Source organism: Daphnia magna, linkage group LG2, assembly GCF_020631705.1.
Source record: "Daphnia magna isolate NIES linkage group LG2, ASM2063170v1.1, whole genome shotgun sequence".
Classification (NCBI taxonomy): Eukaryota; Metazoa; Arthropoda; class Branchiopoda; order Diplostraca; family Daphniidae; genus Daphnia; species Daphnia magna.
Genome location: NC_059183.1, coordinates 829028 through 848306, shown reverse-complemented (window position 1 = coordinate 848306; position 19279 = coordinate 829028). Strand labels below are relative to the sequence as shown.

Below are 19279 nucleotides of genomic sequence, written 5' to 3'. Positions count from 1 at the left end.
TTCGGCTATGAAGAAGAAAGAAAAAATGAATCGAACTGGATGAAACGAAATAAAAGAAGAGGCTTCGGATTTGAAATTCAAAAAAATGTGGTAGGCGAGTGTATTTAATTATGTATAAAAATGTACAAAACATTTAGGGAAGGAACATTTGCTGGGATATATCATAGAAGAAAACAAAATTATTATTATTCTTTTTCACTTCTGACATGTTGGTCACGTGTCAAAAATTTCGATTTGGTTTTCTTTCAAGTGACACAAAATTTGTGTGAAGCCAAAAAAAAAAACAAGAAAGTTAAACTAGACGGCCATGTTTTTAGCCGGATCGACACGGACTTTGAGAAAGAGAACGTCGTCCTTGACAAAATGACGTTTCTTGAGCATGTCGTGCGAAACGAAACGCGGGAATCCGAATCCGAGAGCGTCGGGCTCGCGCGATGGCCGCTGAAAATTCTCCCACGTCGGATCGGGAATGAAACTCTCGACGATATTACACGCCTATCAATACAATCGAATGAAGCAAAACGGATGAGTTAAACAATTCTCGTTCACAAAAAACAAACAAAAACGGAATGAATTTGAGTCAACAAGACGAACAGATGCGAAAGGGATCACGCACCTTGTCGGGATTGGCCGCCTGGTCGTAGAGCGTGAACGAAACGGTGTGAGAGAAAGGCCATTTAAGGAGGGCGTCGTATTCTCCCGGCAAGATTTTGATGTAAATAGAGACATAAGCTCCTTCACCGGATCCGTTACCGTTGAGAAACAGGGACGCCTATTTTGAATATTATTTTTTATTTTCAAACAATAAATTGCGATTATTCACAAACTCTTTCATTGAGATTTCAAAAGAAAATGTGGCATATACCTGCAGTTTGTAGCCGTACTGGCTGGTGTAGAAAGGGGCCGAGATGAGTTCGAAACCTTCTTTGATTCGCGCTTCTGCGATTTTGGTCTGGACGTCATTGATGCGCCAGAGAAATGTGCCCGTATAATTAAGCGACACGCGTGACACGGTGGAGCGCAACGTGGAAAGCTGTTGCTGCTGGCGGGTGGCTAATCCGCACATGAGCAGCAAGTGCTGCTTCATGCCTTCCTCTTGGTGTTTGTCCAGAGAGAATCGAGGACCCTGCAGGATACATCATTATCAAATAAATCATTCAATTAGACACACTCTCTCTCTCTTTGTTTTTCTTTTGTTTTTTTTTTTCGGTCAACGCCTGTAATAGTTTCCCTTTATTTATTTTTGATTACTACGCGCAAAAGTTCAGTGGCACAAACGGCGGCTTTCACCGGGATCCAGCGCCATTGCGTCCGACTAACTCGAAACAATTTATTTTTATTTTTTTTTCCATCGACATTTTTGATGATCGCATTCTCGAAATAGTTTGTGCTTTCCAATTCTACTACATCATTTTATTTTATTATTTTTTTTGTAGGTTAATAATCTAACGGTATCGCAGATGGGAAAAGTAAACATTCGATTTACCTTGAATCGACATCCGGCCTCTTTAAAAGGACACGAGACCATCAGAGCCGGGCAGTTGTCTTTCAAATGGGATTCGAGTTCCTCGCGCACAACTTTGGGCGAATCGCATTGGTTCGGGCAAGCGATTGGATAGCGACCGCATTTGGCGTGATGGGCTTGTAGCGTGTCGTAACTGAAATCTTTTGCGCAATAGCGGCAGGCGACCAGACGCTTTCCGCACTCGATGGCCTTGTGCTGCATCATCTGCTTGCGGCTGATTTTCTGGCCGCATTTGTTGTCGCAATAAACCGGTTCCATCGTGCAAGTGCCAACGTGACTCTGATTATACGATCAAACCAACAAAAAAAAAGATAATCATTAATTCAGAGATACAGGAATGAATAATTAAATGTGTTTTGTAATTTTTTTTGCTTGTTGTTTGGCTGAAAGGGGGAAGAGAAGAACAATAGTGTATACTGCGATTCGGTATAATAAGGTACAGGTTGACATTTCCGGCCGGATCCGCACGATAAAATCTTCTTTTTCCCCCAATTTTTTTTTTTCAGTGTTCTCTTTCTTCTCCTTTAATTTTTGGGGAAGGGGCCTTCAAATTTTTATTTTTTATTATTTTTTACTCCGCTTTCCCATCCGGCAGGAATATTACAATAGCCCTAGCTATATCTACTTGGTACACAAGCCCCACCCGCCTCACATCCGCTTTTGTTAATAAGGCTCACTTTTTTCCCCCACTCACACTGTCGTAATTTACATAAAAAGTCAACAACAACACACACACACACACACACAAAAAACGCATAAATATTCTGCTTAAAACAGGTTTTGAATAATTTACGTTTGTCTGTTTGGGTTTCGTTATTTGTTTGCCGCTTCAAAAATGAAAAGCCCACAACATTTTGACTTTAAATATCCCAAATAAGATCGCCATTAAAACGTTTACCAGATCCGAGTGCGATTTGCTACGATTGGTGACTATTTGACCCTGAAGATGACGCACATGATGGAACTTTGAGTGGTCGTGACCGCCAATTGAGAGCGGAGGCGGATGGTGTCGATTACCGGTGCCACGACCCGGGGACGGATGCAAAGCTCTCGGTGGTTTCGTCGGTCCCGGATTGGCACCGCCAACGTTGGGCAACAGACTTGCGAACGGATCGGACGATTCGAACGAGCTGACACTACCGTAACTTTTCAAACTGCTGTTCATCGATGGCGGGGTGACACTGACGCTGTTCTGACGCAAACGGAACGGCTGATAGACGGACAACGAAGGCTGAGACTGTTGCTGTTTCATCTTGTTGGTCCTCTGTTGTTGGCCGTTTTCGTAATCCAAAGACGACCACGACGTGACAATCGGGGCCATTCTTTTCGAAGAGATTCTTTTCTAATGGGATGTAACACGATCGATCGAGGGGCGCTCCTATTGGTTTATAACGAGGAATATAAGAACACAACCGCTCGGCTGAACGGTCCGCTACAGACTAAAGGGGCTTAGTCACTTTCCGCTTGGTCTGGCACCAACTCTCTCACGCACTTGTGCCACAGCGGTGGATATTTCGTCTACTGAGAAGAGGAGGAAAAAGGTTTTCTCTTATTGGTTTTTTTTTTTTGTGTTGTATTCCGCGGGGTTGATGCTCATCCGGCCCGTCTGTTGTTGAGACTTAACCACTCCCATCGGTGGAGGGGAAAAGAAAAAACCTTTTGACCCCTGTCTTTTCGAATGTGTGTGAACGCGTGACTTTTTTTCTTTTCTTTCTAGGAGGGATCTACATAGGGCCATAGTATCATCATCATCAACACTTTTCTTCTTGTAATTTTTTTGTTGCTTTTCTTTTCTTCATATAGAAAAGAAGAAGATGAAGAGAGTCTCACGCTCTTGAACGACGTCAAAGACACTGCGGCGATATAATCCACAAGTGTTTCCCCTTTTCCAAGGAAAGGTCAATTCGGTTCAACTTCTTTCTATACTGCAGCAACATATGCATATTTTCTTTTAAGAAACTTTCGGTGCAAAGAGAATCGAAAATGAAATTTTATTTTTTTGCTGATGGATTCAGAGCACGCGATTCAAATCACGTAGAGCGGCTATACGGATATCAACAGCAACAAAATGGCGTCGAATATGTTGAGCAATATAGCGTCGGTTGGTGGCATCTCACCTCAATCATCCCCCTCCCATTCTCCACACGTGAGATAGTCCTTGACTCTCCCGACCGAAATGGGTAAAAAGAAAATAAATAAAAAGTGAACGCGCGTCCAGTTCCCACGACTTCTTCCAACCGACGCGCACCTAACCAACAAATTCATTTTTTTTTCCTTCTAGAAATATTTTTACCTTATCTCACCCTGTGCGTTTTTTTTTAAAAGAAAAAAAAATAATAATATATATATATATGTAGAAGGACTTTCAGTTCTTCCGGTGATTAGACTATATACTCAGGGCCCCTATAGCGAGGACCTCAGTAGATGTTTGTACCTAATTACATAGTAATGCCCCTCGGGTGGCCGCTACGACCCTGTGTCGCTCAAGAGTCCTCTCTCTCTTTTTAATCAACCACGCGCTCCACTACTCTGATATATGCCCCCCCATTTATGTTTACTTGGAACAGCGCAATCGTGAGTTATTCCATCTGTCATATTTTCTACGTTGTGTCACACAGCGTCCTTGATCGCACCCATTAGCCGATAATTCCACGTGTTACACACACGCCGGGATAGCAGAAGAAACAAAGTTGGAATTTTCTAATTTAAAAAAAAAAAAAGAATTCAAAAGATTCTCTTTGTTCTTTCTTTTTTTTTTTTATGTTGCAAGTATGGCCGCTTGATTTTGATGAATACTCGATACGGTAATAACACGAGAAATGTTGGCAAGTAGAAAGGCATTGCTTTGTGCCTAGAGGCGATGACAATTGGATGAAAGGAACAACTTACGTCGTATTGGAGACCATTGAATTCCACCTGGCAGTAATCGCAAATCTGGCGCCGGTTCGGACAGAAGTTGCGGCCGTGGTCATCGTGAGCCAGACGGGAAACTTGTTGGCCGCACTGCATCCGACACGGGATCGCGTCCAGCGAGCATGACAGTAAATGAGCCTAAAATGGAAATGTGTACATCGTTAAAAACAAACGGGAATATTTTTCAGTGTTTAAAAGAAAATTTTTGAAAGGAAAAATCATCGACTTTCCCAACCGTTCGACCACTGCAAACTTTCTTTCTCCTAACGCGATATCCCATCGTTCGTTCCGCATTTTTGAACGGTAATGAACCGCGCAAAAAGTGATAGGGGGACGTAGTAATCGATTGACTAATCTATCGATATTTTGCGGTTCAAAAAAAAAATTAAAAATGAACGAACGAATGCTAACGAGTGACAGTTAAAGATGCGAGTAAAACGTTATGAAAAACCACGTGGGGTCTTATTTTTTTCAAACAAATTTAACCGACAAGGGGCCCATCCATCATCCGTAAGTCAATTCCGGTAGGGATGTTAATTCCGTCCCACACGTATGTAAACTAGGAAAAATGTGTCTCCTTCTTTTTATTTTTTAAATAACTACTTGCAACGACTCAAAAATTTAATAAAAAAGCTTACAGCCATTAAGCGAAATGTATAATTTCTAAACATTCTGCGATGATTCTAATCAGCCGGTAATGCGTATAAAGAACGCACTTGATATCGTGTTTTAAGAACCCGCATCATTCGTTCATATAGGGGTTCCGTTTTGTTGTTTCATTTTCAATTGGAGATAATGTTCTGTACGCGCTCTATACCCTCCCGTATCTACTATATATGGCCGATTATCTGATGAACATTTCACGGTGTGTCTGCAGCCAGTCGTGCCCCTCGAGCGGTTGCGACCGAAAATTCCGATACATCATCGCAGCACGGGAGAGACGTTCGACGTCTTTTTTTTTTTTTTTAGAAACGAAATACGTGACGTATTACATTACTTTAAAGAGAGAAAAAAAAAAATTAAAACTGGTAAACATAGCCAAGCCCCTTGGCTGCGGATTGTATGTCATCGGCGGATACAGCCATATCTTTCGATATTTTCTTTTCTTTTGTTGTCTACAACTGATTTGTTTGTCCGGAATTGGGGGGAGGGCTGGCCAGCACAAGGGAAAAGTATCCGATGTTTTTACAACACAAAACATTTACTGCAAATGCGATACGTTATATAGCCAAGACAGCTCTATAGGGTGTTTAAAATGATGATGGTTGTTTTTTTGTTTGTTTTTTTTTACCTTTAGTTTGCGCAATTCACCGTTCCATTCGCATCCTTCTTTGCGGTGGATGCAATAAACGACCGAGCTGAAGATGGTCTTTTGAGACGACGATTCCGGATACACCTATAAGCATGAGTCACACGCAAAAAAATAGTAAATGTTACTTTGAAAGATGAAGCGGGAAAATGACGTCAATATTCTTTTCGGAAAGTGACACGGCAAGAAAGATGAACGACCTCAAGGTGAAACGTTTGAATGAAACAAATTGCAATCGAAAAGGAAGTCACGGTGAACAGTTCAAGAGGAAAACAATTGTTACGCAATAACCATCTAAAATGGTATAAGTTATTTTTTAAAAAAGGGAGAATTTGTTATTATATTAATAGATGTGCAAGAATGAATGTATACAGAAGTGAGTTGGGTGGCGTCGTAGAACGTCCACCGGGAGGATTTCCGTTGATAGGAGGATGATGAAGAAGAAGTCGAGTGTCGAGCTGGTGGAGTGGGCGGAAGAACCGAAGGCGGTGGTGAAGACAATTCCGACCGCCAACCGCACTTTCTCACCATTTCTTTTTTGTTTTTTTTGTCTTGTTTTCCGTTAATTTCACGTTTAACAAAAATATGACGAAAAACTTGATTCTTCTACGTTCCCACTGAATTGACCGCAATCACGAATGACTAAAAATCCTTTCGCTTTGTGTTTTTTTTTTGTTAACTACATTAAATCAAACGGCAACTGAAAGTCCAATCGAAAAAAAACATGAAACTCGGACGAGATTCTTCCAGCGACTGGATGCTGTTCAACTCACTGGGGTTGTGTGATCTGGTTTGCCCTTTCAAAACTTCAGTCTATTTCCATCATCTGCTGGCCTGATGATGGGCACACCCCTCTATTTTGCGCCCTCTTCACATGTGTGCAACTGGTCGCTCAACCCCCCGCACAGTTCCGAAACGTTATAGAACATGTACACGTATCACGTAGACACACCTCCAATGCGGAGGGGATGATGTTTTGATGTGCTGCGCGCGGCTGTTGCTATAGCGCTCCTGCAGATGTTGAGCGCCTCAATACAGCCCTCCTCAACAGTATGAGGATTTTTTTTTTTTTTGTTTTGTTTAAGAGACTACCAGCATATGTACACATGGTTCCCTGCTGCAATGAACTCCGCCGACGTGTATAGAGCATGTCTTTTATTTACATCCCTCTCTCTCTTCTTTTATATTCTCTAACCATTGGGGAATACACACAAAAAGGAGAGCGACTTCCTTCGTGGATATTCAGGGGCTATTGTTCACCCCCTCTGGAAAAAATAAAAAAGAGGGGCGCATATAGTGTCTCAATATCGGAAATGGAAAAATAGTGATAAGGACATGTGAAAATAGGCGATGTATAGAACTTTTATATCTTTAAAAGAATATAAAGAGATAAAAAAAAAAAGGGTTGGAACTTGTTTTGTTAGTTTCGTTGTCGTAGAGAGATAAGAGAAAACGATATAGAATTTCAGTTCCATAATCTAATCAAAATGCGCTGCTTTCGAGCCTATTGAACCGTTCCAGATGAAAAAGGGCAAGTGGTTTCTCTTTGCTTTCTTTAAAGGTCTACATTGTTTCTTCAATAGGGCCGGGAAGGTGAGTAAAAGCTGCTGTTTTAAATAACGCTGACCATATGCTTATTTTTAAAATCCTGTGTTAACCATGGACAAGAAAAGTGTGCGGTGTTAAAAATATGAACTTATTTTTTTTTTATTCTTCAGAGGGTCACGCGAGGCTGCACCCTCTCCCTGCTGCTAATAGTTCTACCACATGTGTTACACCAGAGAAAGCCGGTGATGGGCCGGAAACAGTTTCCGTCACACAGAAAAAAAGGGAAAGAGGGTGGAGGGGAAACAGCTGTCTCATTTCTTTCAGTCTTCAACTTTCGATTATTAAAAGACTAGAACAAACTCGGCTATTAAACTATACGACATCAAAGTCTAATTAAAACAGGCATAACAAAGCGCGTGCTTACCTTGCTAAATTCCATCGAATTGCTGGTCTCGTCGTCATCCGAACACGTCAAGATACTGTCACTGCAAATTGCGAAGAAAAAGAAGATTTTTTTAAAACAAACAATTCACCTTTTCTCTTTCCATTTTCACAACTGATTTCGAAACTCGCCGTTATCTGACTTTGATTTCGCCTTATCACAAACCTAGATAGATTGTAAACGAGGGCAGTGGGTGTAAGCGAATCGACCGATTTCCAGCGAGCCAAACAGAATTGCGATAAGACACTCATCGTCGAAGAAGGTTTTTCAAAACTGACGGCACTTTTTGCTGTTGTTGAAAGATTTTTAATTTAAAAAAAAACTGGAGAAAGGACGACAAGCAAAAGAAAAGACGTCAGCCTTCCGCCACGGGTCGGAGAGGAATACAATTTGGTGCGCGTTCTGCTCCGCACTTTTTCGGGAAATATATAAAAAAAAAAAATAAAAAGAGGAACTTTGGGGGGGAACGAGGGGTTGGAGCAAGAACAACAAAAAAAAGGAAACTAAATACTAAACTAATAGAGGTACAACCAGTAGTCGTGGGTATGGCCGTTCGTTGTTTCTCGCGATAGACGATAGGAAGCGACGACTATTACAATATACACACGCGACCACCCGTAGCTCACGCCCATTGGCCGCAGCCACGAAAAACAAAAATCCCCCTGCGGAGAGAACGGATGGATTTTTTTTTTTTTTAAGTACCGCGTTCGGGAAAGAAAAAAAAAACACAACAAACTGCAGAAAGAAAGGAGAATATGTGAGGCCGAGCCCTTTATTGAAAGACATTCAAAGGCTATAAAAAAAAGAAGAAGCTGCTACCATAGGAGAGTGGACTATAAATAGTTGAATATTCATACATCTTCTACCACCTCTTTTTTTTTATAAATATAATTTCGGGTGTATGGTCTTTTCTAGTTTATATCCTTGTATAATTTCTACCTGGGCTTTCAGTTGATAAGGAGCTGGGCATAGAATGTAGGTCATTTCTGTCGAAATAAAAGGCCGGACAGCAGCTCGTTTGCATATTATGTTTATGGCCAGTTGTGTAATTTATGTGGTGTATATGTGTGGATACACTAAATGGCCGGCCCTAATTGGGTTGTCTTATCTCGGTGAGAAAAAAAAACAAAAACAAAAAGAAAGTTATGAAGAATTCAACAAAGATGACGCAGTGGAAAAAAGAAACAAACGGAGCTGAACGCACGTCCTTGTCCCGGAAAATTTATCTTTGAAAAACTATCCGCGTTTTTAACGTTGTCATCGTTCTTTTAGCAAACATGGCTAATCTTTAAACGTGCCTTTTAAAAAAAAAAATACTCCACCCTGGAAATTTACATATTGCACCAGCGCTCCAGCGCATGTAAGGGATATTAGCACCCCCCTTCGTGAGTTCGGTGTATGACACAATAGAGGGAGGAGTGGCGGATGCACTCCCCTCCACTTCCGTTGTTAGGAAACAAAACAAAAAACTCAGCAAAATAATTAAAAAAAAAAACCAAGAAAATTTAGAGTGAAGACGAGGCCAAGGTGATCGTTTTCTTCGAGGAGAACAACTCGATGTGGTGTTACAAGGAAAGGCTATACACACTCAAACAGTTTCAAGGTTTCACTGGGTTTTGACTTTTTGTTTTTTTCTTTCTCTCTTTAGTATCTCCGTCTATAAAGCAGTTTAAGAACAGTAGCTAAATAGATGACTGCATAATAAAGAAGGAGACCTCGAAAGCGGATATCACGCCCACTCATTCCGCCTGTAAAAATCTATGGCTTTTTTTGTTGTTTTCTTTACAATTTCAATCAGTATATACAGAAAAAAAAAATAACAAATGACAATTACCCCAAAAATTAGTTTCACAAAGAAAAAAAAGTGACAGTGATTCCTTGTTTTTGTTTCCTTCCCCCTCCAGGATAACAAAAAAAAAAGGAAGCCGACTTTGGATTAATGCATACGTAATTTGACACTCGGACAACAACAAAAACACCTATACAATATCTCTTTTTTCAAAGTATTAAATAATCATAAATGTAATATGCAACAATTCAGAGTGAAATGACGAATGCAAAAAACTAAAAAATAGGAGCCGTCTCTTGTTTCTTTGAACTAGAAATGTCACCGCAGACGAGGGAGGGGACGGCCTTCTTCTCTTATTACCGCATCGCGTCTAGATGACGCTTCGGGTTTGTTTTTTCCCCACTTACAACCGTCCCGAATAAAACGAGTCACGACGTGCCACGACAAAACGAACGAGCGCAAACCGTTGAGCAAAATGTATAAAACAAAGAATTTCGACTTACTCTTTGACATTGGCATACAGAGGAATGGAACAATCGTGATGATGAAGATCCCGGAGCAACGACATGATTTCTCGTTTTTTTGTTTGTTGTTCTTTCCTTCTGGTTGCGGTCGGGTTAGTTTTTTGTTTTTTTCTTTATTCGAGAATTTGTAAGCACCCAAGCGGAACAGTCTAGACGGCTTGACTGATGTATCAAGACCGGTATATATGTAAAGATATGCACGCGCAAAGAGAGAGAGAGAGACACCTGAGCAGTGTAACACCAAGTGGAAGAACTGACTGGATCGAAGACCGAACGACCTGACTTTAACGCTTCTCCTCTTTATTGTGTCTCGATGGCCTTTGCCAAACCTCCCTCCTCTTAAAGAACCTACCCCCCATCAGTTTTGGTCGGCATCCTCTTATTATTACTATGAAAGTTGTGTGTGTGTGTGTGTGCTGGTTGCTCCGCTATATGAAGAGGCATGCGGCCCAACAGTTCGACAACGTTATCCAGCTGCCTCTTCTTGACCGCTTCCTTCTTCTTATACTCTGTCTCTATCGTTAAAGGATAAACTGGCTGGATGGCGGCTGCTGTTCTTGGCCCGTTTAACCCATGATAACCCCTAAGGCGATGCCACGCGACACACCTGGCGTTCCTTCAGCTACTACCAGCAGCACCTTCTTTTTCTTTCTTTGATAATGTGTGGCTTGCCTATACGTCCTGCGTGTTGACCTGCTGTACACACCCACTCGGAGAGCAATTTCTTCTTCATTTTTCCTTGTATAAACAGTATTTATATATAGACTACCAGGACTACTATAGAAAGTATAGTAGAATGTGTCCCCCTTTTATTTTTGATTATTAGGCTATCCCTGCTGTTTACCACGTGACTTGTAGTACCCACCAATTTTCTTTTAGAAAAACTCAAATATTTTGGGAGAAAATAGAAAGAGACAGAAGAGGTTCTCCGCTGGACAGCTGATTCATCCTGTTTTTGCTCCCCCCCTCTATACATCAGCCCTCTTCAAGTGTTGCAACATTTCGAAAGAAAATGTTTTGCCTATTTTATTTTAGTAAAAAGTAGTAGAATAAGAAATCATTTTAAGTCAAATATAGAGAGGGGAAAGGCGCGATTCAGAAGCACCTGGTTGGCCCTTGAGACGGAGGATTTATATCATCTTGTATAGCCTACGTTGTCTACCTGCGTGTTTATAGTGAAACACACTGCGTTATCCATTCATTCATGAGTGGCCATAAGGAGCCTATTCACATCCGATAAAGTCGAGAGTCTTGTCAACGACGCTACTTTTCTCCATTTATTTTTTTCTTTGATTTATTTCACGATGAAAAAGCCTGTGGACCGGTTTTCTCCGCGTTGGGCCGTTTTCCTTTTTTTACGTGAATTATTCCCTACGTGAAGAATGCGACGCTGTTTGGCCCCTTTTTCCACCAGTGTCATAAACAAAAATGTTGATATATTTTAAAGAATTTTTGGATCGAATAAAAAACTATAATCTTACTGCACATTCAATTTTATTTATATTTTTTATTTTGGGGTGGACTGCTTGAAAAAAAAAAAAATGAGGGGAGATCTTTCAAATGTTGTTTTCCCACGAATATACGGGACTATGCATTTGGATCAAAGCGGGAAATATCGCGCGGGAATGATATATCTCTGCAGCTGCTACCTATTATGTAACACAGTTATTATATTATATACCACAATCCATATATAGTCTACCGGTCCATACCTGGAAAGAAGAAGAAGAAAAAAATAAAAGGGCCTTTTGTGCTTTATTGGGAAACGGCGTCGACGACGTCTCTATATGTGGTATAACTTATAGGCTATATATATCCTTTTAGATATAACATTTGATACGTGTGGAATGCGGCAGTAAACTGTCGACGCCGAATCAAATGGCTGACGCATTCTCTTTTTTTTTCTATAAGAGGCGGACATAAATGGATCAAACAAAGTTTTTTTTTTTTTGGAGGACAGATCATTTCCCTTTCACCTGGTGCGCAATCTAATCCATCACACATGAAAAAAATATAGAAGAGAAAAAAAAAGAAAAGATGTTTCGTGTGTGTTGATCACTTTAGGTGGCCGATGTGGATTTATTCGATGAGAAATCGATCAGGTATCGCCTTATTGTTGTTTATCGAAAGAAATAAAGGTGGCGTTGGCTGGTTAGAGAAGCGCCTCTATTTTTGTTGTGCATAGTTAAAGGGCAGGTGTTACGGACTCATCATCCGCTTCATCCCTCATTTTTTTTTCCTCTCTCTCTCCTGAAATCGAGAAAATAACGAAAGTGCTGCTGCTGCTATACGTTCTCTTCTTTGTATTACCAAAAAAATAAAAAAAACCTTTCTGCTCTTTAGTCCATGATGTTTAGAACCAAACAAAAAAACATGGCCATCTGCCACACGCGCGACTGTGAAAAAAAAAAAAAATACCGACGTGTCTCTTATTTGGATATACTCGCCGTGCGTATGTTTTTATTTCTATTTTTTTTTTTTTTTGATAGAGGGGTGGCCTTCCCCTATACGGAGCCGCACAAATATCGCACCTGCCCCCCTTTTTTTTTTTTCCTTCTCTTATATCTTCGGTGTGCTCATCGTTGTGTGATTGAAGAGGGGAAAACAAAAGATACCTGGCTAACACATCCGCTGTAATTTTTCTCCTTCCAAGAAAGTATCACGCAGCTCATTGTGCTGTACAAGCTATTACGATTATGTATGTATGTATTTTTTTTTTCTTGGAAAAATGAAACAAAAGGAGAGGTGGGTTGAGTGAAATAACGCGATTTAATGTGCAGGACTATATTATATGATTCAGAGTAACAAGAAGTTTACGCTTGCGCTCAGTAAACTGTGAAGTGTGAAAGTTACGACGAATTGATTGCAGGTGCGTGCTGAAGCTTGATTCCGTTCTAGGCGGTTTTTCTTGATAAATTGCGAAAGATTCGGATGAATATCGCCACATCTGCTGTTTTGGAGAATCGTAAGAAGATATAAAACACAAATGTTAATGTATCAGTTAAAATCTTTGAAGCTGAAAAATAACGATACGAGTCGTTTTCAACGGTAAATTTCATTAGAACATTAAATGTTCATCGAAAAACAGTAATAAAATCACGTGCAGCATTCATTACATTATACTTGCTAATGTAGGAGTAATTAGACAAATCAATAAGAGTTAAAGAGATTGTGTTTATGGATTACGTTGGCCTCAGATCATCATCCTTCAAAGTTGTAAAAGATGCAACCTATTAACTATAAAGTGCATGACCGATGATTGAAATGTCGTCTTATTGTAAAATCTTTACGGATGCCTTCCTTAGTTTCTATAAGATCTTTGTTAACCTATTGTGTTTCACCCTTTTGCTGAAGTTTAACCTGCGTCATTGGGGAACAATAAGGGAGTACCGTTATATAGGATCGTTACAGAAAGAGATTTTTTTGAATTATAAGCTGACGGTTTCGAATTTCGCGAAACTCTTTGATTTTCAGTCAACAGAAATTTAGTCGCAATTTAACGAAATAAACTATTAATTTTGCAAAATGAAAACGTCAGAAACAGTTAGATCGTTCGTTTCAACTGCCTTATATTTCCACGGCTATTGTTGTACAACAATTACCATCTTCGGTGGGAAAGTAAATCTTTCTAAAACAATCAATCACCATTTTTTATAAGCAAATTCTTAGTCTACAGTTTACTCAAAAAGTCCAGTGAAACGCCATTGTTGTTCCTTTTTTTGCGGTGCTTGATTGTGATTGACATCCGCGATTTCGTGACTGGCGAAATCGATCGAAGCGCGATAACCTGGACATTATAAGGCATTTGACATCGTGGCAACGTTTACAACATATATAGGTCATTCTAATTGGATTGCGATAATCTGTATCGCCTATCTGCAGGCATTTCCGCCATTCGCCAATCGACCATTAAAACAGCATTCCAATTGATAAGATTCAAAAGGAAAGCATATTACAATAACACCTACCTTAAATATATTCAAAATTGCACTTCGCAACATCACAGACAAGTCTTAGACTATAGACATCAAACGCCCTTGTGTCACCTTCTTGCCATTTTCGTATTATCGGATAGTCTCCAGCAATACCTGTATTCGTCAGAATTGGGCAACCTTTTTCTTCATGAGAAATAACAAGCTCGCAATACCTACAATCAACAAACGGTTATCATTTATGTTAATGGGCAAGCAAGCCGGTTGACTCCCACATACGAGGAGAAAATACATGCATTCGCAGAGTGATATTTTTCATGTAACGATGGAGATCCGCTTCACACAAAACCTCCACCAAAATGTAAGCTTTTAAAAATGTATAAGACAATTGAAAGAAAACTGTAAAATAATTAAGAATTCCGTTGATATATGAGGTCTCTAATAACAAGGAATTAGTTCTCCATTTCCCAAATGTTGACAATTCATTCTGACGTCAAACTCGGTGATTATATTGAATAATGAAACAATAAGGAGTCAACACATCACTGTTTCTAGCCTAGTGGATTCACCGAGTATTACACTGAGATTTCTCTGTTTATGATGTTTCTCTTTTGTTTGGCATCTATAATTCTATCCCACGATTAATTGATAAAATTTTTGATCAAATAGTTTGTAGGTCGTTCGATTAACCTATTATATGTAGACTAGATATATACACCGCTCGCTTGCCTCGGGAAACATTTATAGTTAAACACTGTTCGACATCTAAAACTGTTTTTAAAAAAGATATCCAGGCAATTTCTCGTATATGTAGTCCCACTTTACTGGATGGAACCACTTTCTTGATAACTTACATCTCAACAGAGATTTTACTAACGACACCCGCATACAGGACGCTGTCTTGTTCAGCTGCTTCGATTATTGACATCGTTTTTAGAGCATTTTTTTTTACAGAACTAAAGTTAACTTGAATATATCAGAAATGTAGATGCAACAAGAATGAACCCAATAGCAAATGTTTGAAGTCTCAATAAAAGAAAAGGTATATGAATATCAATTGTGAAATGAAAAGGAATGCATCTGATTGCAGGTGATAACACTCTCTGTCGATGAGCTTGTTGACCTTGACAAAGCCTTTCCAAATTAGTAGGAGAAGTTACAATAGTTATAGCGGTTAAAACAAGAAAAAACGCCAAAAGGAGAGTAACGAAGAAGGCAATTATATCGTGGGAATGGCAAAAATTGCGTTTTTTTAAATTTTGAATTGTTTGAGAGATAGGATAGGCCGAACAAGTTTCGACCGCGGATAAAATAATGAAGTTTGCCAAGGTGATAGTACCGATGTTGAAATGTGTGACTACGAAAATGATTCTATGGTCCGTCTAATATAACAAGCGATTGGCACAATTCTCTTTTCAGAAATATATTTTGAACGTTTTTGTCCTCAATCGAGTTATTGACCTTTACGTTTAGCATTTGTGCTCCACTACCTGACATTCAGGTTTGTAAGTTACTTAGTGAATCCTGTTGTGCGTTGTAAATATTCTGATGCGGGTAGGCTATAGTATATATGCGCACGGTCTTATATTATACAATTGATTGTTTAGAAATGGCAGAAGACAAATCATCTGTCAGACTAGTTTCTTTGTAATTGTGAACAACTCGTTTGAATGAAGTGATCAAATCCGGGTGACTCTGGGCCATTACAAAAAAGATGAAAGAAAATTCTATTGAAGTAAAATGTTAATGAATCAGTTAGTGCTGCGTGAGAGGAGAGGATTTCTTATATAGAGGATGTCTTTTAGACACAGACAGGGGGGAAAAGTGTATGGATTATACAAACATAAAGGACAACGAAACATGTACAAACAAGGTTTGATAACAGAGATGTGAGGTTCATCAAATTCGATGACGTCAAATTAAAAATAGCGAACTGTTGTCGAATTCCCTCGGCATATGAAATGATACATTTTTTCCACGAGAAAGGTGAACGTCGTCAGCCCGACACCGATGCCTAAAATAAGGAATGCCCCCGTTAGATCGTTTAATTGAATTGGAACTTGTCGGGCTGAATTCTGTTTAAATTTAATTTTGGCGAAACATTTTGGCGCTCGTGGCAAGGCGTTTTTCACCCAGTATTGAGGCAGACCGGTTTCCCACAATTCCACCAGACTTTTCTCGCCATGTTTGCATACATTGCGATAGTATCAAGCCGATTACGCAGCAGGCAGCCATAAAATGATTTAAAAAAAAAACACACAGTTTAATCGTTATTTCACAACGAACTATATAAAGAAACCTACGCGTAATGAAACATTGGAGTAAATCTACTGTTTTTCGGTAAAGGCAAAGACCAAAATCCGGGCTGAAAAGGTAGAGGATCGGTGTCTTGAAATCGACATTTGCCTTCCTTTTTGAATTGACTAGCGATGAAATTGAGGCAGAATGTTTTGAGCTGAAAATATACGTACACGCAGCAGTAAGTCGATGCTGACATTCACACAAAAAGGTAAATATGATAAGCTATCCAAAAAAGGACTCACAAATGGAAAGGCGTAGTTTCCAGTTTCCAGGGCTTCGCTGATTGTTTGTATATTCCTTAATACCTGGCCACGGTTATTCTGAATATGTCCACTTAAAATTTTCAGCACACCAGATTTGGCATCCTGGTATGAAAAATTCGTGCGTCATCTTATCCCAACGCATAAATGGCGAAGGCTACCATGGAAACTTAAAAAAAAAGAATAACAAGGCCAAGTATATACCAGTATGTGCTGGCCGATCACGTTATCCGCCAGCAAAACGAGGCTGACATCCTGACTAGCGGCCAGATCTTCAAATGTGTTTATAGGGGGTTTCATTCTCGGTACGGTCAAGTACGAAATGATGGTGCTAGAATAGCTGTTGACCAACACGGTTGCGATTAATAGCCACATCCCAATAAGCATTTGGGATGAAAAAAAGCGTGCACCAGGAACTGAATTTCCTTTAAGGGAGGAAATTAAGAAGTTTAATATAGATCCCTTTTTTTTTTAGGATGCGAATAAAACGTATAAAACCTTGATTTGTCATGGTGTTGACGATGTACATGGAATAAACGCTGATACGTCCAAAGATGGTCGTCATTTCTTGAGATGACACGGGAGAATTATGACGGCTACCATTTGAGTAGAATTGCAGATGTAGTTTCGAGAAAAGGCTCATAAAGACGACCACAGCGAGCATCGTGATAAATATGAGTAGCCACACCTTTTATATAGAGTAAATCTTGTTTAGATCAAGAAGGGCAAAGTATACTGAGGCACTAATGAGAAATAAACATGTGATGATAATGACCCAGGATTGAAATGGTTTGATAAATGCAAAAAGACGAGGTTCTTCTCCTGGTTTAGGCACGATCATATTAAACGGCTCTGTCCACATGAAGTATGCTAAATCAATCATTTTTTTCCTCTCTGGAGTTGCAATCAAACCCATAGTCGATCCATCGATTTCCTGTTCAACCCCAAAAAAATAACGGACCGGTTTTCATTGAAGCAAATGATTTCATATCCTAATATACCTTGTCCACGAAGAGATTAAGGATGACAGCAGCGTCACTAACGGCCCCGTATTTTGCGTTTGTGTATTTGTTGGGTATGTAATAATAGGAAATACTATTTGAAAAACGAAAAACACAAAACAGTGATGTTGGTTTATACAATATTGGACATACTGTATTTCTAAAGCCACAGGCCAACCGTAACGAATTCTTGTGTACAAAATTAAGAGGAAATAATTGTTTTTATACTTACGTAAAGTTCAGTTTGTCAGTGAGCCATTTGCAAAGTATTGGGCTGATCCCGTGGTTGGTGTAATTTCCGTCTTTCCCCAAAGTAAGCACGTCGAATGGTGGCAGCTAATGCGGTCGTCAAAACAAATTAAAACACGTATACGTTCCAATGTTGTAGTAGGTTGTAGTTGGGTGATTTACTTACATGACTAACAGCAAATTTCAAATGAACGCGGTTCATTAAGCCAACATTCTTTTCACGAAAAGTCGACGAAACTACGGGGGTCGTTTTAACAGCCATCAGCCAAACCATCCAAAAACGAATCATTGCGATCTTTTTTAAATGTTAGAATAACAAAAACTTGCAGTTAGGAGGCATTTCATGCACGCAAAAAACAAAACAAGCAAACATATCTTTACAAATGCTAGTTAGGTTATGATAGCTCTACAATTTTCAAAACTATAAAAAAACAAGTTGACCTGTGGGAAGCGATTGCTTATTCTTACGAGTGTCGTTGTTTTTGTACGAAGTTGAGCTTCAAAATGGAAATCAACGACTAGCTTGTCATATGATTCCAAACTTTCAACCGGAAGCTGCAACAAACAATTGCCTTCTTCATCCACCTGCCGGCTAGCTTTTATAGCGAGCTTAGAACGATCACTTGGCTGAATGTGCTGGGTACACCTGCTTGTCCGGAAAAACTCTGCATCAAGGATGCAATTGGCGTTTCTTGACCAACTGTGTACGATAAATTGAAACATTGTTTAGTTGGTCTGAATAATAGAAAAATGGATGAAAATCGACCATTCGGAGGGAAAACAATTGTAGTCAAGCATTTCATTTTCTTGTTTGGGTTCAAGAAGGTTATTCGCGAGTCTCTTAAAATATACCAGCACCTATAAAGACATTTGTTTTAGTCAATATAGTCTCTTCAATTGCAGAGGTTATATCCTAACGCATTACATTTTAAACATTTAATGGATTTGCGATTGATTTTCTGCGTTTCAACTAGAATTTTCTCCGTATTATTCCTTCAGAGTTAGTCCACATCCCGGAGGGGATGATATAGTTCTCACTATGTTCATGTAACTCAAATTGAGACAATTCTCATAATTCCAATTTGATGATTCTCTATAATTCATGAAACAACTGCAGATATAGGTCGTATTTCCAATTGTCTTTCTGTATGTCACGCACTTCACAATTTCCCGATAGGGATTCTATCAAAACTCTATTCCCTTGTGCCCATCCCAAAACGGTTTTCGACCAACTTTTCCCCGAGACTTTCCTCCAGAGATGGCGCCATATTCGCGGGGGTATCGGCACTTTTCTCTTACAAGTTATTTCGCCCCGTGATTATCGGCTGAACGATGAAGGCAAAATCACTAGGATGTACATCCATCCTAGAAAAGTGCAATCGAATGTTGTTTTCCGGTAAGAAATAGAGTGGCATTAGTCGTTAAATCTAATTTTATTATTGTTGTTGTTATTATTTAAGTTGACTTGATTTCAGGGAAACCTTCT

The 19279-nt window shown here is 39.6% G+C and overlaps 2 protein-coding genes across 5 annotated transcripts; both read right to left on the bottom strand.

The window, feature by feature from the left end:
• Window positions 1-69: 69 nt before the first annotated feature.
• LOC116917410 (TNF receptor-associated factor 4) lies at window positions 70-10322 on the bottom strand. 4 transcript variants are annotated; one of them, XM_045168951.1, is made up of 8 exons: window positions 10030-10322; window positions 7720-7780; window positions 5730-5834; window positions 4415-4576; window positions 1487-1804; window positions 866-1126; window positions 617-772; window positions 70-495 (listed from the first exon to the last, which is right to left on the bottom strand). In XM_045168951.1, exons 1-8 carry the CDS (start codon window positions 10092-10094, stop codon window positions 298-300), a joined length of 1326 nt encoding a protein of 441 aa, XP_045024886.1. In that variant the 5' UTR covers window positions 10095-10322; the 3' UTR covers window positions 70-297. The 4 variants fall into 4 exon arrangements, with proteins under 4 accessions (XP_045024886.1, XP_045024885.1, XP_032778761.1 ...); XM_045168950.1 differs by lacking the exon at window positions 10030-10322 and adding an exon at window positions 7903-8119; XM_032922870.2 differs by lacking the exons at window positions 7720-7780; window positions 10030-10322 and adding an exon at window positions 6120-6717.
• A 5026-nt stretch (window positions 10323-15348) lies between these two features.
• On the bottom strand, window positions 15349-19133 carry LOC116916078 (glutamate receptor ionotropic, kainate 2). Its single transcript, XM_032921264.2, has 10 exons — window positions 18235-19133; window positions 17960-18088; window positions 17777-17880; window positions 17545-17638; window positions 17319-17477; window positions 17042-17231; window positions 16748-16968; window positions 16526-16648; window positions 16286-16437; window positions 15349-16154 (listed from the first exon to the last, which is right to left on the bottom strand). The coding sequence occupies exons 1-10, from the start codon at window positions 18514-18516 to the stop codon at window positions 15902-15904; spliced, it is 1707 nt and encodes a 568-aa protein (XP_032777155.2). The 5' UTR covers window positions 18517-19133; the 3' UTR covers window positions 15349-15901.
• Between the last annotated feature and the right edge of the window lie 146 nt (window positions 19134-19279).

Coding starts and splice junctions, on each gene's coding strand:
- LOC116916078 (XM_032921264.2), bottom strand. CDS start 18,516: ATGTTTCAATTTATCGTACACAGTTGGTCAAGAAACGCCAATTGCATC. Junction 17,639..17,776: donor ACTGACAAACTGAACTTTAC/GTAAGTATAAAA, acceptor TTTTTCAAATAG/TATTTCCTATTATTACATAC. Junction 16,438..16,525: donor GAAACTACGCCTTTCCATTT/GTGAGTCCTTTT, acceptor GTATATTTTCAG/CTCAAAACATTCTGCCTCAA.
- LOC116917410 (XM_032922870.2), bottom strand. CDS start 6,278: ATGGTGAGAAAGTGCGGTTGGCGGTCGGAATTGTCTTCACCACCGCCT. Junction 4,577..5,729: donor GTGAATTGCGCAAACTAAAG/GTAAAAAAAAAC, acceptor TTTCCATTTTAG/GCTCATTTACTGTCATGCTC. Junction 1,127..1,486: donor AGGCCGGATGTCGATTCAAG/GTAAATCGAATG, acceptor TGTATCCTGCAG/GGTCCTCGATTCTCTCTGGA.